General features: G+C 48.9%; 2 protein-coding genes across 3 annotated transcripts; one reads left to right on the plus strand and one right to left on the minus strand.

Moving 5' to 3' along the window:
* Positions 1-1,570: 1,570 nt before the first annotated feature.
* Positions 1,571-14,006, minus strand: nup133 (nucleoporin 133). The gene is made up of 25 exons (XM_084466187.1): positions 13,781-14,006; positions 13,550-13,662; positions 13,343-13,446; positions 12,855-13,088; positions 12,390-12,560; positions 12,075-12,230; positions 11,844-11,914; positions 11,303-11,450; positions 10,743-10,890; positions 10,111-10,265; positions 9,773-9,861; positions 9,010-9,179; positions 8,428-8,522; positions 7,915-8,139; positions 7,626-7,748; positions 6,930-7,026; positions 6,504-6,767; positions 5,987-6,120; positions 5,239-5,397; positions 4,434-4,569; positions 3,492-3,610; positions 3,271-3,351; positions 3,116-3,180; positions 2,669-2,757; positions 1,571-1,783 (listed from the first exon to the last, which is right to left on the minus strand). The coding sequence occupies exons 1-25, from the start codon at positions 13,906-13,908 to the stop codon at positions 1,647-1,649; spliced, it is 3,411 nt and encodes a 1,136-aa protein (XP_084322313.1). The 5' UTR covers positions 13,909-14,006; the 3' UTR covers positions 1,571-1,646.
* A 422-nt stretch (positions 14,007-14,428) lies between these two features.
* taf5l (TAF5-like RNA polymerase II, p300/CBP-associated factor (PCAF)-associated factor) lies at positions 14,429-19,655 on the plus strand. Of its 2 annotated transcripts, none has more exons than XM_084465708.1 (5): positions 14,429-14,581; positions 14,957-15,134; positions 15,370-15,474; positions 15,643-16,463; positions 17,271-19,655. In XM_084465708.1, exons 2-5 carry the CDS (start codon positions 14,957-14,959, stop codon positions 18,072-18,074), a joined length of 1,908 nt encoding a protein of 635 aa, XP_084321834.1. In that variant the 5' UTR covers positions 14,429-14,581; the 3' UTR covers positions 18,075-19,655. The 2 variants fall into 2 exon arrangements, with proteins under 2 accessions (XP_084321834.1, XP_084321835.1); XM_084465709.1 differs by having other exon boundaries at positions 14,993-15,134.
* Positions 19,656-19,720: the final 65 nt, after the last annotated feature.

Here is a 19,720-nt window from a genome sequence, read left to right on the forward strand (position 1 = left end):
AAATCTATATATTATCTAGGTGTAGTATATGTTAGTCTATGTATTCTCTAGGTGTAGTATAGGTAAATCTATTATCTAGGTGTAGTATAGGTAAATCTATATATTATCTAGGTGTAGAATAGGTTAGTCTTGCAGGGGTGGGCAACTGTCATGATAAAGAGGGCCACAATTTTTCATCAGAGGGACTTTAACTAATCGGATTTGAGGGAAGCTACAAAATAATAAAAAATAATAACAAAATATGTGTATACATATGTCTGTATCAGTGGCGGCTGGTGATTAAATTTGTGGGTGGGAGTAGTCATGGATGGGGGGTCTGGGGGTTTGAATTTGGTAGATGTGATTTCCTGTATTCTGGTGCATTTTTGGGATGGCCACTACCTACAAATTCATTCAGATTCATAGCCTATGTATGTTAATTGAACCAACATACATTAATTTCATATTTTCCATGCTCAAATGCATTTTTCACATCTCTATACTCTTGTTAAACGACAAATACAAAGAAACAACAACAGCCCCATGAGTGATTTGTATTTTTTTTCAGTGCAAAGGGCTCACATACATCATCATTCAATCATGGCACAAAACTGAAAAACAGTGGCCCAACTTTAAGTGTAACAACTAGCATTATATTCAGTGCAGTTGTAGTAGGTTGTAGTGGCGACTTAAGTTGAAATCTTTCATGACTGATATTGTTTCTAAGCAAACTAGACATATGGGTTTGCCTTTGAATTGAATTATGCTTCTCATCTTGACTGAAAGGAACGGATTTCTTGATAGTTTTCGAAAAAGAATAAAAAAATAAATAAGTACATCTATGTATTCTCTAGGTGTAGATAGGTAAGTCTTTGTATTCTCTAGGTGTAGTATAGGTTAGTCTATGTATTATCTAGTTGTAGAAGCATAGGTTAGTCTATGTATTATCTTGGTGTAGTATACAGTAGGTACGTCTTTGTATTCTCTATATGTAGAAGTATACGTAAGTCTATTTATTTTCTAGGTAACGTATAATTAAGCCTATGTATTCTCTATGTGTAGTATAGGTTAGTCTATGTATTATCTAGTTGTAGAAGCATAGGTTACTCTATGTATTCTCTGCCTGTAGTATAGGTATTATCTATGCAGTCTGTCGCCTCGAGTTCAAACGCGGGGACTAGCGGAAGTGGGCGTGGTCTGAACAGTTGATCAGCAGCTGCAGCCGGCCGCGGGGACGTTAGAATTCCCGCGAACAGCCGTCGGAGGGAGGCGGGGAGACGCTGCTAGGCGAGGGTTGTTGATGTGTTTATTCAACTGCTCTGACGTCACGTGACCGACTCAAGACAGCGTGAGATGGACAGAGGGACGACACACCACGGCGTGTCACTCCTCATAAGCACTTTTAATAACTCGAGTCCATAAACCTGAGGTGTCGCGTTCCCAAACCTAAATTAGCGTGCAATTTGAAGGGATTATATTCTGGCGATAATTTAAGCACGCCCGCACGCAAACGGCACACAAACACACACACACACACTTTGTGTTTGGTGAAGTTCAGAAAAACCAAAAGATTCAAAACAAGGTAGAGAAAAATAACATTTATTTAGAAAGACAAATGGGGAAACAAACAAAAACTGAACATGGTCCGATTGAGAGCAGTGTGTGAGTCAGATCTGTGACTGGAGGTAATGTTCATAGTTGACCCGCAGGACGTACTCAAAGTAGGGTTTGGAGTTGAAGGCCGCCAGCTGCTCAGAGTCCAGCAGCTCCTTCACATCAGGGAGGTAGGCCTGCAGGGAGACACCTGGGGGGGGGGGGGAGACACAGAATTACTACTCTACTCTTCACAGAGCACAGACACACACTACATTACTCCTCAACTCTCTCTCTCACTCAAAGAGCAGCAGACAGCACATGACTCCTTACAGCGCAGTACAGACAGCACATGACTCCGTATAGAGCAGTACAGACAGTGCATGGCTCATTTACTCCTTATAGAGCAGTACAGACAGCACACGACTCCTTTATAGAGCAGTGCAGACAGCACATGACTCCTTTATAGAGCAGTGCAGACAGCACATGACTCCTTACAGCGCAGTACAGACAGCACATGACTCCTTACAGCGCAGTGCAGACAACACATGACTCCTTTATAGAGCAGTGCAGACAGCACATGACTCCTTTACTCCTTATAAAGCAGTGCAGACAGTATATTACTCCTCAATGTCCTTTTTTTACATTCAGCACCACCATGAGTAGCCAAACCTCCAACCAGAACATACATGAGCAGCACTAGAAGACCCACAACTCAAACCCTAACCCTAGTCTGAACATCAAATGTTCAGAATGTTCCACAGCACCGACCAAGCGGTTCTTCTGTATGGTTAAACCACGTGGCCCATCTGTAGTCCTTTAGGCCATTCATTGCCTATAGGACTACAAGGAAGGCCAAGAGAAGGGCAAGAGACCCGGTTGTTGATGACCATGATTCGAAAGAAAACCGTTGACTTCCGCTGCATCCTTGTTGCATCACGTCCTGCCTCCTACACGCTCTACCCAGGCACCACACGCCAACCCCTCGCCTAAGGTATACAGAGTATCTCCAGTATGTGTGAATCTGTTCGTTCTCCGGATCATCTCCGGAGCTCATCCGGAGGTCATGTGTGAAAGGCATACTAGAGATTCAGACCTTCCTGGATGAGTTTGAGGATGATCTTCACGAACACGCTGTCCCGGGCTGGCTCCAGCGGGTCATCGCTGCCCTCCCAGGAACACCAGCTACGCGGCGTCGCCATGGAGACAATGGAAGGAGGAGCGTGATTGGTGGGGAACAATGACATCGTCACAGTTACCACACTCAGATATGCCAAGTCAAGTCAACTCAAGATCATTAAATGATCCAGCGTTGGTCCACTGTGTATGGTTGTTTAAAGTTATAATTATAATATCTGAAGTTGTCCTGCACTAACCCACGACCCATTGAGTATTGAGCCATTGGGACGGGCCTGAACCGTTTGTAGAGAAAATAATGTTCTCTCTGATCCTCCATGCTGGGTGACTGGCGATTCAGGCCAGAACATTGTGTCTCCCAGCACAGGTTCTCCAGAGAACCAGAACATCACCACGGGCTCCTTACTCGTCTTTCTTCAGCGCCCGGGCGAAGATCTCTCGTTTGAGGGTTTCCGTGTCGACCGCTTCCTCCTGCCATGGAAACAAACACACGTCCTTCAGCCAATCCCTGCAGACCTTACTGCCCCGTCCCTCCCGTCAAACCAATCCAGTGCCAGCTACCTCGTTGATGTACTCCAGCAGGTCCAGGGCCTTCTTGAAGTCGTCCTCGTTGGAACTCCTGTTGTCCTCACCGATGTACAACTGTGGAGGGGGGAGCGAGGGGAGGGAGAATGAGGGAGACCGGGAGAAAGGGAGAAACAAAGACAGAGACAGTGACGAGAGAGCAAGAGACAGTGAGATACTGTGTGATACTACCCATGGTACTGTGTGTGCATGCCTACAGTAATGAGGCCGTGGGGGGTCAGGAGGGGCATGGTGTGGCGGTCCAGATTTTTGTCCTCCAGCAGCTGCTCGGGAAGCGTCTCCTGGTGGAGGAGGAAGCGCTCCTGCTCCACGATGTCTACACACACACACACACACACACACACGTTATTGAAGCTAGAGTGAAGGCTTAAAGGATAATTCCGGTATTTAGCACATTGAGCCCCCTTTCTGGTTTGTCTAGGATGAAATAGAGTGGTTGACACCAAAATTTTTACTATTGGTCCTGTCTCGGGTATTTAGCTGATTTAGAATCGCCCCTGCCTGCTTCAGAATGTCTGGCTACGGGCATTCACAAACCTGTCCTTAAAACAACCCTAAACGTTAGTTTTCAGAAATGTGCAACTCACCGAGTGGTTAGTGGTGTTCGTTGATTTGTTCCAAATCAAGTACTGTAGCGAAATACAGTCGCGTTTTATTGCACATTTATCGCATTTTGTAAATTCCATTGATTTCTGTTGGAAGACTCATTGCTCTTTGACCAGAAACGGAGAGGAGGGCTGTTTACGTTTGGTTGTAGTCTTTTCGCTCGGTGCTCTGTCTCAACAGTAGGGCTAGAACTGAGTGAATGCACGTAGCCAGACATTCTGAAGCAGGCAGGGGCGATTCTAAATTAGCCAAATTCCCGAGATAGGACCAATAGTCTAAATTTCCATTTCATCCTAGACAAACCAGAAAGGGGGCTCAAAGTTCAAAATATAGGAATTGTCCTTTAAAGGGAAAAAAATGCTGCAGACAACAATGATCAATTATGTTATGTATGATGTCATCTAGCTCCTCATCTAGGTGTGTGTGTGTGTGTGTGTGTGTGTGTGTGTGTGTGTGTGTGTGTGTGTGTGTGTGTGTGTGTGTGTGTGTGTGTGTGTGTGTGTGTGTGTGTGTGTGTGTGTGTGTGTGTCTACCTTCCAGGTGCCTGCTGAGCTGGGTCTTCTCCATGTCCGAGGCCAGGGCGGTCAGCTTGCTGAGGGCCAGCAGTGTCTTCTTCTTGGAGAAGTAGCGCGTCTCTCCGTTAGCCTGGCTGCTCAGCGTCTCGTGGGCCTGGGGACATGAGAAGGAGGAGCTAGGGTGACTCCCAGCCAACCAACGCTCAGGCTCAGCTATAGCCGTCTAGTGTTGGCCAATAGGGATGCAGGACACACTGAAGCCCAGCCCCCTGGCCGGGAGGAGGGCTTTTAGAGGGACTGTGGGTTGTGCATGGGTGATGGCTGGTTTAAGCAGCCTAACCTGGCCCGAGTCAGACTGATTGGACTTTGGGGCTACACATCTGTGGTGCATTGACCAATCCTACACACACAAGTGTAACCAGCCATCACCAGACAACTCGGATAAGAAAGCTTGGAACACCTGCTCTGTGAATCATTTCACACCAAACTACGCAATAAACTGGTTTATATATCTTTGTCCTGTGTAATGGGGTAGGAGGAGCCCAGTAAAGCCACCAGGTGGAGTGTGGATGGACGGCATGGATGGACATTGCTATACCCACCAAGTAGGAATGGTAACTATAGAACAGTAATCAGTAGTAACATGTCAATATCGAAGTATAAATAGGAAGCTTCTGGAAATGCGTTTCTCGAGGTTTGTGCCTGTGTCCTACACTCTGGTAGTCTTGGACGTGGATGTGGTGCAGTGAGTGAGTGAGTGAGTGACCTACACTCGGTTCGTCGTAGACGTGGATGTGTTGCAGTGAGTGAGTGAGTGACCTACACTCTGGTAGTCATGGACGTGGATGTGGTGCAGCCAGCTGAGGTGCTGGTGGGACTGCAGGAAGCTGGCCAGCTGGGGGTGATGGGCGCTGGGCTGGGACAGCAGCTTGCCCCGCTTCCCCTTCTCCATGTACCAGCGGAACACAAAGTCTGCAAAGTTCTGCACACAGACACACACACACGCACACGCACGCTTGGGGTTGAGCTTTGTTCTTAAGAGAAGATGCGACATAAACAAGAGGTGCAGTCTGTGGACGGACACAGGGTTGCAGTTACATGTGGAGCCTATAGAACTTATTATTCAATTTTGTGATATCGGAGTGCCACATGATGGATGGTGAATCATGATGCACCGACACCCTATGGTGTAGCTGGACTACAACGTAATTGTATGCAGGAAGGATTTTTGTTAACAAATTTGACAAGAGGGCAATATGCAACTACTAATCTATAAATGGTTGAATTAATTGACGTAAAAACATAAGTACTTTCTTTGATAACACCCCGTTTATTCATAAAGGGACACGTCGACACGTGTAGAAATAGACTTAATTTATATTTTAGCATTTAGCTGCATGGCTGACGGGCTCAGTGTATCAGCTCTCATTGATCAGAATGGGAGCATTTCCTTATGTCTCGACGCAAGGCTACGCCACGCTTGTGTGCCCAGTCTCGCAGGGGGGTAACACATCCTCAATGCTGATTGGATAAGTCTGGGTTCTCTTCAACGGTGACAAATGTGTGTTTACCTGGTCGGAGAACTTGGTCATGTAGTGTTGCAGGCGGCTCTGGTTGTCCGTCTGCTCGCACATCTGGACCAGCATGTCAAAGTCACAGAACTTCTCAGACAGAGCAGCCACCCACTGGTACTGACCTAGCTCCACTAGAACACAGCAGAGCAGCAGAACCCTTTAGAACTGACTCTTTAGAACCAACACTCTGGAACCAACACTTAAGAGGCAACATTATAACCAACACATTAGACCCAAGACTCTTGACCCAACACTATAGACCCAATGCATTAGACCCTACCCTTTAGAACCATCACTCTTTACCAAACCCTTTAGAACCATCCCTCTAGACCCAACCCTTTAGAACCATCCCTCTAGACCCAACCCTTTAGAACCATGACTCTAGAGACCCAACCCTTTAGAACCATGACTCTAGACCCTACCATTTAGAACCATGACTCTAGACCCAACCCTTTAGAACAATCACTCTAGACCCAACCCTTTAGAACCGACGCTGCCCAGCAGCCAGACTCACGGAGCGGGGCGATGAGCTCCGAGCGCCGCTGGCCATACTCCAGCTCCAGGGCGCTGTAGCGCTCCTGCTGGGCGGCGGCGGGCCTCCCTCCGGTCCTCAGCTGCAGCGAGGCAAGCTGGGCCACGTAGCCCCCCAGGTAGAGGTCCAGCAGGCCCACCAGCTGCTCACACAGCGCCCCCCGCAGCTCAGAGTCCGCCTGGGGGTACACTGAGCGCAGGACCACCTCGTGCTGCCGCGTGATGACCTCACGCACCCCACCCGACGCTGGGGGGGGGGGGGGGAGAGAGAGAACAGAAGAGGAGCAGAAGACTTTAGTAAGGTGTCCCAGCTCTGCTATGATGTATGATGTAAAGAACATTGATTGGTTGGAGCTCCATTGGTCCATGAACACTAGGTGTGTGTGTGGGGAGGGAGTGGGGTAGTTACCAGTCCAGGGGATGTACTCTGGTTCTGAGTCCACATCAGACACTCTGTACATGGACGCCTTGGTCTCCCTATACTGTCCTGCTGCCTGCAGCATGTCCTGCACAGACACACAAAAGATAATGCCTATATCACACCGCACTAACCCATGGTTCCCTGATGACAGGGTGATGACATTTGATGACATCTGATGACATTTATTGTGAGTGTTTGTTTATGTTGCAGCATGTTTACTGTACCAAGATGTTGTTTATCACAATGTTGTTGTGGTCTTTGTTAAGGTTGAAGATGTAATTCACAGTGATCATGATGCTGTATTTGTTAGTCAACTGTGAGGTTGTTTGTTTGCCGTGATTTTGATTACCTTGATGTTATCATTTACCTTGATCTCATGCTATCGTTTACCCTGATGTGTTGTTTAACATGGATAATGTTGTTGTTTACCTTGATGATTTTGTAATTGTTGACCTTGATGTTGTCATTGTTTGACTTGATGGTGTTGTTATTGTTATCCTTGATGATGTTATCGTTTACCTTGATGTTGTTATTGTTTATGATACCATTATTGTTTACATTGATGTAAATGTTTATGTTGCCATCATTGTTTACCTTGATGTTGGTCTTATTGTATACCTTCAAGATGGTATCATTTAGCTTGATGATGTTGTGGTTTACCTTGAGGATGTTTTGGTTGTTTACCTTGACGATGCTGTTGACGGTCAACACGGTCTCGGCCCACTGCACTGAGTCCACAGGGTTCTCCTTCAGCTGCCGCTCCTCCTCCTCCAGCAGACACTCAAACACCAGGGAGATCTGAGACACCTGGAGATACAATATAAACATTATAGACCATATACATTATATAACATATATACACTCAAATATATACATATATACACAAATCAGGGAGATCGGAGACACCTGGAGATATATCCCATACATTATAACCTATAATATACATTATATAACACAACACATATACAGTTACCTCTCTGAAGAAGACGTCTGCGGGCGTCAGGCTGGGCGGGACAGCCGCACCGTTCTTGCGCAGAGCCCCGGTGACGGCGGCGTTGACCAGCTCCCCGTGCTTGCCGTGCTGGGTCTTCAGCACCATGGCCGCCTGCAGCTTCTCGGCGTGCTCACTCAGCAGGAGGCGCGTGGCCATAGCGCCGCCGCGCACCGTCACCTGGCCCAGCCGCTGCAGCAGCCCCACCTGGTGGAGGGAGGATGCCATCACATGAGCCCCTGATCACACTAGACCTGCTTTATAGAGAGCTGTTCAGATGAGCAAAAACATGCCAGAAAAGGCTTAACGGTGCCATTTGGAGAATGTGTGTGTGTGTGTGTGTGTGCGTACATGTCCCTGTGTACATGTCCCTGTGTGTGTGTGTGTGTGCGTGCGTGCGTGCGTGCGTGCGTGTGTGTACTATATGTCCCTGTGTGTGATCATGTCCCTGTGTGTGTGTGTGTGGGTGCGCGTGCGTGCATGCATGTGTGTTACCTGCAGCAGGAAGTCCATGAAGCAGACGTGAGCCTTCATCTTGTCCTCAAGCTGGTGGAGGATGATGAGGGAGGTGAGAGGGAAGCCCCCACTCTCTGGACCAATCAGAACACAGACAGACAGTCAGAGAGACAGACAGACCTTTAGCCGGGAAAACAAACCGAAATCTAGCTCACATTAAAAGTCTACTCCTGCTCCACAACTTGAATTACTAAAAGGACAATAAATCTATTGAAACAAACTGGAACCAGAAGCGACCCAAATAATCAAATATAAACAAATAGAGTCCAACAGAGAAAAATAGAAACAAAATATCAGACCATTTGATACCATGACAATCCAAAAGAAACCAATAGAAGGAATAGAGATCAATATAAAGCAAATGGAAGACCAATAGAAACTAAGAGCAGACTGATAAAAATAAAAATAATCAAGTAGAATCCAAGAGCTGAACAGCATAATTCAATAGAAACAATAGAAGGACTCGACACCAATGTAAACTGTTAAAAGACCAATAGAATTATATCAACCAATAGACCAATAGAAACAGATGGGAGGACCAATCATGAGTGCTGTAGGAACCTTCTGGAACGGACTCGGCCCAGCGCGGGTCAGAGGCCGGGTAGTCGTCCACCAGGTCCAGATCGATGCGGGTCACAACCTCGTCTAGCTCCGCCCCCTCCTCCCCCTCCCCTGCCCCCTCAGCAGGGAACAGCTCGTCCACCAGCACCTGAGAGCCAATCAGGTCGCTCCTGGGAGGGGGCGGAGCCAAGCAGTTAGCTTCAACATATACACAGCTAGCATATGGATTTCAAATCATAGGTCATGTCTTATGGCGTCATATTATCCATCACGTCTCAATTACTTGAAACCATCTTCTGCGTTTAAATATAGCACACTCTTTGAGCAGACGTGCAGTCGTTTAGGAAGAAAAGCAAGGTTAGTCTTTTTTTTGAATGGCTACATGGTTGGTATTTACTTAAAATTATTTTGTTTCAGAACAAAATGCTCAATGTCTGTAAACACTCACTCTGGCCGTAAACGCTCACTCTGGCCGTAAACGCTCTCTCTGGCCGTAAACGCTCTCTCTGGCTGTAAACGCTCGCTCTGTCTGTCTGTAAACGCTCGCTCTGTCTGTAAAGGCTTGCTCTGTCTGTAAAGGCTCTATGTCGGTAAACGCTGTCTCTGTCTGTAAAGGCGCTCTGTCTGTAAACGCTGTCTGTCTGTAAACGCTCGCCCTTTCTGTAAAAATTTGCTCTGTCTGTAAATGCTCGCTCTGTCTGTAAACGCTCTCTCTGTCTGTAAACGCTCTCTCTGTCTTTAAATGCTCGCTCTGTAAACATACCGGCAGAACCGCAGAAAGGCATCTTTGAGCATCTTGGTCTTATCCTCGTGGGCTACGGCCTCTGTCCTGGTGGGAGTCTCCATCATCACCTTCACAATAAAAGGCAAAAAACATGAGTGATACCTTCAAAATAAAATGATGAAAAGCTGGATGAAACCCTCAAAATATGAAAGACGCCTTGATGGAAATCTAACAAACAAAAGCAGATAACCATTGATGGTAACCATCACAATATAAGTGGAAAACTACCCCTAAAATCATAATAATAAAGGCTGAAAAACATGAGTGAAACCCTCAGAGTAAACAATGACTAGAGTGGGTAGTCAAGGAGCTGGGACCTCAGGCGCAGCGGCCAGTGAGGAGCAGAGCGAGTCCTCCATGGTCTCCGGCAGGATGGAGACAGCCTGGCGCGCCACCACCGCCACCAGCCCGTTGGTCTGGGAGAAGAAGATGGGCAGGTTTCCACAGCAACCGCCTCCACGCACGCCGTCGCCTGCCAAGTGCACACATGTGGGTTTTGGGAAGGAGGGAGAGTTGACCTTTACAAATGAAGATGAACAACTTGTTACTATTGTTTTATTACTAGGGTAACGGCGACAACAATTATGTGGCTTAAAAAAAAATGGTGGCAAACGTGGTGTTTTCCTTCGGGTAATAATAAAGTAACTATCCACCTCAAATTTTTCTACTTTTTTTTTTTACATAAACAGTGCTCATCAAATAACTGCAAATTTTCTACATTACTGATTTTAATATACTTACCTAAACCTTTTAAATATTAGACCCAATAAAATGGCATTTCTGGAGGTGGAGGAGGGCGGTTTTGATTAACTCTTTTATATGATTATAATGATATCAAAAAGATTAGACATCGTTCGGTTATACATGTACAATGTACATTATTGATTCTACTCCTTGACTTCCAAGGGCAGTGAAAGGGGGGTGGGGATATCATAGCTTGACCTCTGACCTGGGGCATTGAAGGATATCCTTTCGTCGGGGGGTCCCCCGCGGACCGTACCCGTGGAGCAGGCGAACACCAGCTCCTGAGTGTAGAGGAAGGCTGTGGAACCGGGGTTGGGAACCACAAGCCTTGTGGTACGCAGTGCCTCCTCACTCTGGGAGGGGAATTACAGGCAATACATTAACATTGATCTATTTAAAATCACCATTTACGTCATTAAGCTATTCAGACGCTTTTATTGAAAGCGACGTGCAGTGAATTCAAATACGCGTTGTTGAGGTAAGGGTTAGGGGGCATCTTGCTCAGGGATACCTACAGGTTAGGCTGCAGAAATTGGGGATCGAACCAAGAACCTTTGGGCTGGGAGTGGAACACCCTGACCACCACTAGACTATCCTGCCGTACGCAAGTACATACAAGTTTATATTGGAAGAGCATAATGCTGTATATTTAACCAGTAGAGGAAGATCATGACATATATATGACCTATATCCAGACTCTGTGTGTATGCATGACATATACAGGGTCTGTGTATGTAAACGGGTAGAAGAAGAGGGGCTGGAGACCTGGAAAGGAGCGGTGTGTTTGGTGACCTCCACGACGACGTGGTCTGAGACCGAGGCCCCAACGTCTTGCAGGGTCACCAGGCAGAAGTAGGCAATGCAGGGGGTGTCCTGGGAGTGCCAGGCTGCAGCCAGCACCACCAGGCCAGACCTGGGAGAGGAGGGAGGGGAGAGTGGCTAGAAGCAACCGTACCAGCGGAGTTGTCACACTCTTTGATAATTTGATAATAATAATTGATAATAAAAGAGAGTACTGCTTCATGCACGTGTTGCTTACAAGGTAACGTAATGTAATTAGACTCATGATCATGTTATGATTTTATATTGTATATAATTTTATATAATATTTTATATTGCTTATGAATTATTACGACACACAATGGTAATATTACACAGATGGACACACAGACTGACAGACAGGCAGGTAAACAGACAGACAAGACAGACTGACTGAAAGGCAGACAGACAGGTTAAAAGACAGGCAGGTTAACAGAGAGAAGAGCAGACAGAGAGGCTGACAGACAGAAAAGAGAAGTGTACTCACGGGCTAAGCTTCATGTCAAGGTAGGACACGTTCACTCCTTCCTTCATTTCCTCATAGTTGCTCTCTGATCCCTGAATGGACGAAAAGACAAGTTGACATGAGATCAGTGTGTGTGATTTGAGTCATAGTAATATTATAGTAGGTCAGGAATCCACAATTAAATCGACAAACAAGAAATGAATAGGAATATCAATTTTAAAAATAATAAAAAACATTAACATGAACCCTCACCCAGATAGCGTCAGCTATGTTCTCGTCGAGGGCACAGCGGGCATCCCAGCTGAGGGTCTGCTGCTCAGAGCTCTCCCCCACCTCCCACCTGCACACCTTGGAGCTGGTGAGAGAGTAGAGGGAGCTGGCCTCGCGTGCCCACACCACACTGTGGAGCTACACACATACAGACAGTCAGAGCGCGAGACAGAGAAAGAGAGAACTTTTAACAGTTTGACTTGTTAGGTCTACCTTGCCCCTCGCGGGAATCAGACCACATAGTCTGGTTACCCCTTAGCAACAAAGTCAAACAATACCGTGCCACATGCCACTCACCGTGTCGTTAGGGGGCGGGGCCAGCATCCCAAACAGACTGGACACGCGGCGCCCGATGCCAGACAGCACGCCCTGGCCCTGCTGCAGGGCCCGGGACCCCAGCCGGCCGGACGGGTCCGTGCTCACCCTCAGCAGGTGGTTCCTGCACGAGGACACCACGAAGCTGCCGCCCTGCAGGACAGACACACGGGGGGGTGGGGTTGGTGAGGGAGCAGGACTGCCAGCCCAGAGGATCTGGGTGGATCCCCGATGCCTGTGTTCACCTGTGAGCCTCATGGGGGGGAGGTCTAACCCCCACCTGCTCAGTGTCAGAGAATACACTTCCCAGCTCCAGAGTGGATCGCTATTTCTATCCATTCACAACGTTGAAATACAACATTAAACTAGTAATGAAACACGCTTGTTAAAAGGTTCTAAATATTGAACCATACCATCTTCTCTAACGTTCTTAGCAGGGAACCTTACCCTCACGGCGACCACAAAGTTGCAGAGATCTCCCAGGTCCAGTTCTGCCTCTGTGTGGTTACCCTCGTGGGCAAGGCTGGCCCAGTAACGGGCCCGGCCCTCAGCCGCCACCGCCAGGACCGAGATAGACTGGACCGGGGCCGTCTCCAGGGGCCCCGGGCTGCTGATGGCCACCAGGTCGGCCGTGTATTCGTACTCGCTGGGGGCCAGCTGCAGCTCCTTACACACACAAAGCTGTGGAACAGTCCGGAAGGGTGGGGGTTACAACAGGGCTTCTTTGTGGTGATATTTTTACTGTTCGCAGAAGAGGGACACATTCTCATTATTGATAGGAAGGTGTGATGATAACAATGATTACATGCATCCATGTTTGTGGCTCTTCAACACATTCATATGTTCATATAACTGTGTGATTCTTTTGGTTCCCCTATTGCAACCCAAAAAAAAGCAGAGAAAAAAGCAGCTTTAAAGAGACCGACAGATCGCACCTTGGCCACCACTGTCTGACAGATCTTCCAGATGATGAGCAGCTCCCCACACACCATCCAGGCCCAGCCGCTGTCGTCCACCTTCACGGAGATGATGTCATCCGCTTAAAGGACAACAAGCACAGAGAGCACTTATTATATTCTTCTCTAAATAAACCTAAATACATCTTAATACAGTTATAATAAGACATTTGTTATATATGTTACCTTCTGCCATTGTCAGAGCCTCCATCACTTTGACAGGCAGCGACGACCCGAAGGTCTGGACGTCATAGTGGACCGACTCAGCGTTTGCGTGGTTTACGCGCGTAGGGGTTGACCTGGTTGAGGCAGTATCAAATTCATATCTTAAATGTTAACAATGGCATGAACATGTCGTTGAATGTGACTATTCGTGCTTTATTTTCAAAGTTTTTCACTGGATTAATGTCCACCCACCTGGCGGCGAGAGACGTCCTGCGTGGGGAGAAGAGGAGTCCCGACGGGGTTCCAGACAGACTCTTTCTCCCGGTCACTCTGGAGGGCTGCCTTCGGCCCGAGCTGGGCGTTGCACGGGGGCTAAACATACTTGCAGGGTCCGGTAATAGTTAGTTTACATGAAATAGTAGAACAGTACAACAGAAAAGGCAGTGTCCCCTCAGTGAAAATACCCAAACAACGCGCGGTAGAAACTGTGGACTGGGGTCGCTTGAATCTCACGTCATCCCCGAGTCAAAGGAAAATACCGCCCATATTTTATTAAAATGTTTTTTAAATCTTTTAAATTAGCTAATAATGTCTCTCTAATAGTAATATAACAGGAACAATTTGTTCAAATAATATCAGTAGCACCCCTGTTTAATCAGATCAGAATATTCCAGATATTAGTACAGATACTACAAAAAAAAGATAAATACAAAATAATGTGAGTGTGTGAAATATCTAGTAAAGTGCGCAATTTAATAAGGATTAAAATAAATACTCGAATAATTTAAAATGTGTTTTAAAAAATCTCCTGTCACTATGCAGCGAGACGCCAGAGTGATCCAGGCCAGGCTAATGGACCGACGAACGACCGCCCAGGAGGATGAGAGGAGCTAGCTCGGTGCTACTTGATGGAGGGTGGAACATGGGTTGGCAAAGCCTCGACGGGACCGCTACGACATGCAGCGAAGTAGTTTAATTACCAGGTTGCAGAGAGCCAGGTCATCTTGCATGTAGTCGGCTTACCCACCACCACGAAGAAGGCCACGACATGCAGTAAGTCAGGGGTTTGTTCCGTAGCACAGCAGGGTTAGGATGCTAATCCCGCTAAAAGTTTACAGTGGCCAGGCCCGTCCCACTGCTAGCAGTTAGCTGTGCCCCCAAGCATCACTTCTGACTACTGTAGATGCTGTTATCTGACAAGAGCTGGGGGCGGGGGAGATCAAGACTTTCATTTGACCAAAATATGTCCGTTTTATTAGAAAATCAGTTGTGACTGCTCAGGGATCCTTTCATCCTCAATGAATGATGTGTGCGCTATAACCGAATACCCTTTTAAAGCAATTTTGTAGTTCGGTCGTGTAAGTGAGACTATTTATGTAAAGTTATCGTCGATCAGGTATCTTTACTTGTAACTTGTCTGCACATCAGATGTCAGACGTCGCTTCGGTTCCTTTGCTTCCTCAGGTCATGAAGAGGGTACGCACTGAGCAGATCCAGTATGCAGTCGCCCAGTACCTCAAGAGGAGACAGTATGTGGACGCGGAAAGTCCCATGAGAGGGGCCAAACTCTTCCAGACACCAGAAGAGATGGCGGCCAACCTGACTGGTAAGGCGACTGCTTGGCTTGGTTTCCCATTCGGGTCTTGTTTGGAGAAATGCTATAATGAACCGTCAACATGGCACTGCATACATTATACATAGCCATTGTTTATTTCACCACGGTTTGTATTACGTTCTTAAGAAGCTATGCCTCCATCTCTCCCTGTGTGTGTGTGTGTGTGTGTGTGTGTGTGTGTGTGTGTGTGTGTGTGTCCTGCCTCTCTCCCTCCCCCGCTGAACAGTGCAGACAGAGTCGGGGTGTGCCAACGTTGTCTCTGCTGCCCCATGCCAATCGGACCCCCAGCAGTATGAGACCCAGTTCTCCAAGCTTCGCACGTTTCTCACAGGTGCACACACACACTCCTGTAATGGACCCTCCCTGGTGGACAGTTCCAACAGTGCATCATGTTTACATCATTTATCAGAATACACTTGTTATGTGTTGAGTGAGTTGACTGAGTTGAATTTCCTGGTTGACTGACTCCTCATTGTGTGTCGTCGTCCCCCCCCCCCAGAGACGGAGGTGCCCTGGGCGAGGGAGGTGAGCGGGGTGCTGTACCCGCTCTTCATCTACCTGCACCTGGACATGGTGCGCTGTGGCCTCAAGGCGGCCGCGGACGCCTTCTACGGCCACTTCCACGGCGCCTTCCTGGGGGACGGCGAGCAGCGGGCCACGGTGGAGCAGCTCCGCAACGTGCTGACGCCACAGGACGCGGCCGCCAACGCCAAGCTCAGCGCCTTCCTGCAGCACAAGTACGTGGTGCGGCTGACGGAGCCGGCCTACGCCTACCTGCTGCGCTACCTGCAGAGCGAGGACAACGGCGCCCTCTGCAGGGCACTGGGCACCCACCTGCAGCTGGAGGTCACGGCCGCCAAGCGCACCGACTACCAGCTCTACGGCGGAGCCATCGCCCCCGCCGGCGTCGCCACCGCCGCTAACGGAGGACCGGCGTCCGGCCCCCATCCGGCCCTGACGTCGCCTCCCACCTGGGCGGGGATGGACGGGGTGGAAGGGGGCGGCGTCGGCGGCGAGGGGGTGGAGCTCCCGGCGGGGGTCCTCCCCCAGAATGAGGCGGCGCTGGGCGTGCTGCAGGACTGCATCCGGAAGGTGCGGGAGGGCCCGCCGTCGCTGACCACCGTGTGCTTCTACGCCTTCCACCACACGGAGCAGCTGCTGAACACGGCGGAGGTGGCGGCCAACAGCCGTCTGCTGGCCGCCGGGTTCGACAGCTCGGCCGTGAAGCTGTGGAGCCTCCGCGCCCGCAAGCTGAAGGCACGCCCCCACCAGGTGGATGTGTCCCACATTCACCTGGCCTGTGACCTGCTGGAAGAAGAGGTGGGTGGAGACGGACGAATGGCGGGGGGGCAATGGGGTAGCACTGCAGTAGGAGCAGGGTGTTTATGTGTAGCTTGCAGGGTGTTTATGGGGGGCTTGAGGGCTGGTCAGTGTTAAAGTGTGGTTACAGGACCACAGGTGATGGATCTCCCCTAACTCTGCTAGAGACTGCTGGTGTCAGTCTGGTAGGCATGATGGCTGCTGTGCAGCCGCTCAAATTTAGAAAGCTTTTGGTTCAGTGGCTACATAGCACCTGAGCCCTGTCACGTACAATGAAAATAGTATTAGCAGTCCGATTCTGGTTTATGTTGGCTGGTGTTTATACTACATGTATAATTTTACTGCGTCCAAAGTTATAAATCTATCTAAAGTCCTGCTTGACTCTTGCAACTTGTCCTGTTTCGAAAAAAACTGAATGTCCACCAGAGGGGACCATTAAGATACAGTCAGAGCCATTCTCAGGAAACAGTCAACATTTGCCTACATATGTTCTGGTTTCAGTAGGAACCAGCAATCCTCCCTAAATTATCAAGTTATTCATATCTCTGTAGTCACACTGGTGCCTATGTTTTAGTCCCTATTCCCATGACTTTCAGAAGTGATCATCGTAGCTGCTGTCGTCACACAAGAGCCCCGTTGTGACAGCGTGTTCTTTACCTCTCATCACCTTCACCTCCTCCTTAATCTCACTCAACATCTTCTCATCTTCCTTGACTCATCTCCTCCTCCCTCACCCTACGTCATCTCATTTTCCTTATCTGTCACCAACCTCCTCATGGTCTCCACCTCCTTCATCTTTGTTTCCAGGAGGAGGAAGAGGAGGGCTCCGGCAGCGAGATCCAGACGCTGCGGGGACACAGCGGCCCGGTCTTCCGCACCGCCTTCCTGACGGACTCCTCGGGTCTCCTCTCCTGCTCCGAGGACACCTCCATCCGCTACTGGGACCTGGGCAGCTTCACCAACACCGCCCTCTACCGCGGCCACGCCTACCCGGTGTGGGACGTCGACGTGAGCCCCTGCAGCCTCTACTTCGCCAGTGGCTCCCAGGACCGCACCGCGCGCCTCTGGACCTTCTCCCGCACCTACCCCCTGCGGCTGTACGCCGGCCACCTGGCCGACGTGGACTGCGTCAAGTTCCACCCCAACTCCAACTACCTGGCCACGGGCTCCACCGACAAGACGGTGCGTCTGTGGAGCACGCAGCAGGGCGCCTCCGTGAGGCTGTTCACAGGCCACCGTGGGCCCGTGCTGGCGCTGGCCTTCTCCCCCGACGGCAAGTACCTGGCGTCGGCCGGCGAGGACCAGCGGGTCAAGCTGTGGGACCTGGCGTCAGGCGGGCTGGTGAAGGACCTGCGCGGCCACACGGACGGCGTGTCCAGCCTGTCCTTCAGCCCCGACAGCAGCCTGCTGGCGTCCGCCGCCGCCGACAACTCGGTGCGGGTGTGGGACGTGGTGCGGTCGTCGGTCCACGCCGGGACCCCCGCAGACGGGTCGTCGGGGGAGCTGGTGGGGCTGTACTCTGGGGCCACCGGCAGCGTGCTCAACGTCCAGTTCATGGCCTGCAACCTCCTGCTGGTCACAGGCACGGCGCAGGAGAAGACGGAACAGTAGCCGCCGCCGCGCCCCGGGCTTCCGTTAGGGGGGTTACCATGAGTGTCCGCCGGTCGGCTACTTTGGAGGGCTTTTCCTCCGAGTCACCGTGGCGATGTGTGACTTGGATGCCGTGATCCCATTCCTCACCTCACCAAAGCGGCCAGCATTGCTGGTCAAAAGGGGTACTGGTGTAACTAAAGGGTTTAACGAAGGAGTGAGTCATTCATTACGGCCCCGGTCAGTTCTTCTTTGGTTCTTCTTTGGTTTTTCTTTTGTGCACCGCTTCACTTCTATTTTCTAACCTTGTCTCTGCTGCATCCCTCAGCTGGGAGGGTGCAGCAGACGCTGGTGTCATTATCCTCAACCTTCTCAAGGCATTCACGGGTTGCTACATCTCAACAGGGGATCGTCCGTCATCGGCCCGCATTGGTTAAAGGATAATGGCCAGTGTAGTTTGTATTTATTACTCAAATAAAGCGACCTCAAGTGACAATGTTTTTCTTGTTATTTGTATCAATTGTCTAGCAACCTGCTGATGGACCTTCAGTGGTGTGAACGTCCTCTGTAGTCCAAAAGAGACGAAAAGGTTTCTGGTCCTTTCATTTTGGCATGTCCATTAACCATCCTTTGGAAGCTCGGCCTGAAAGACCTCTGTCCTCCAGGGATGGCTGTACTGTCGTTCCTTTGTTTTGGCTTTCACTGTTTTCTGTTGAACATGGAAGATATGCTCCAATTTATTGCATGCCTGACCCATGAGAAGGTTCATTCACCCCTCATGTTTCTGGTGGAATCCGTCTTCCATCCCGGATGTTCTCCACATCACAGATTTCAGATCAAACGATGGCTACAAAAGGTGAGGCGATTAGAAAAGGGCCACGACTAGCTCACTGCACCCTCACCTGTCTCTGAACTGTGAGCCGTGAGATCAGACCTCCTGTGCAGTGCCCAGACGGGCACAGATCAGACGGGGGACTATTCTACAAGCCATACTCAGTGTTTACGACCGTCTGTTCATCCCATCTGAAGTCTCCTGTCGTCCATGAACAATCTCAGAGGGGTAGGGGAGTCAGCAGCCAGGACAACACTATGGAAATGCAGTCGCTGGGTATTTTTGTAATGGTATAAAAGCAGCTCATGGGTCTGCTGTGGGTTTGACACCCAGAGAGTTGTAACTGGAGACTTTTAAGGTGATGCCAACATTTTTGTTTCTGTTTAGTTTTTTCTATGAAACGCTGTTGTCTCCCGGAGTAAAGTGTAAATACAGACAGAGGACATTTCTATGCTGGTTGTATTTTCGACACTGTTTCGCACACCTGTGGCATTCTTTGTACCATGCTATACAAAGTGTAAATATATTTTTGTAAACTTTTGGGGAGTTTTCTACCACAATAGAAAAAAATCTCTTTATGAAACATGTTTTTGTTTGTGGGCAAAATGGTTAATTTAAGATTTGTAATCCTCTGATTCCAGCTGCCATATTGTTTTGTTATTTTAAAAATGTTCAATTTGTGGATCCGGCTGGTTCCTGCCAAGTATACCTGACTTCACCCAGTTCTCAGAAAAGTAACATTTGGTTGTGTAAAACGTAAGCTCTCTGTACAGCGCCAGCTTAATAAATAAGAGTTTTATTTGAAGACGTTGTGTCTTGAGCTGTCCTTATCACA

The sequence above is a fragment of the Micromesistius poutassou genome (assembly GCF_964030765.1).
Source record: "Micromesistius poutassou genome assembly, chromosome: 3".
NCBI lineage: Eukaryota > Metazoa > Chordata > Actinopteri > Gadiformes > Gadidae > Micromesistius > Micromesistius poutassou.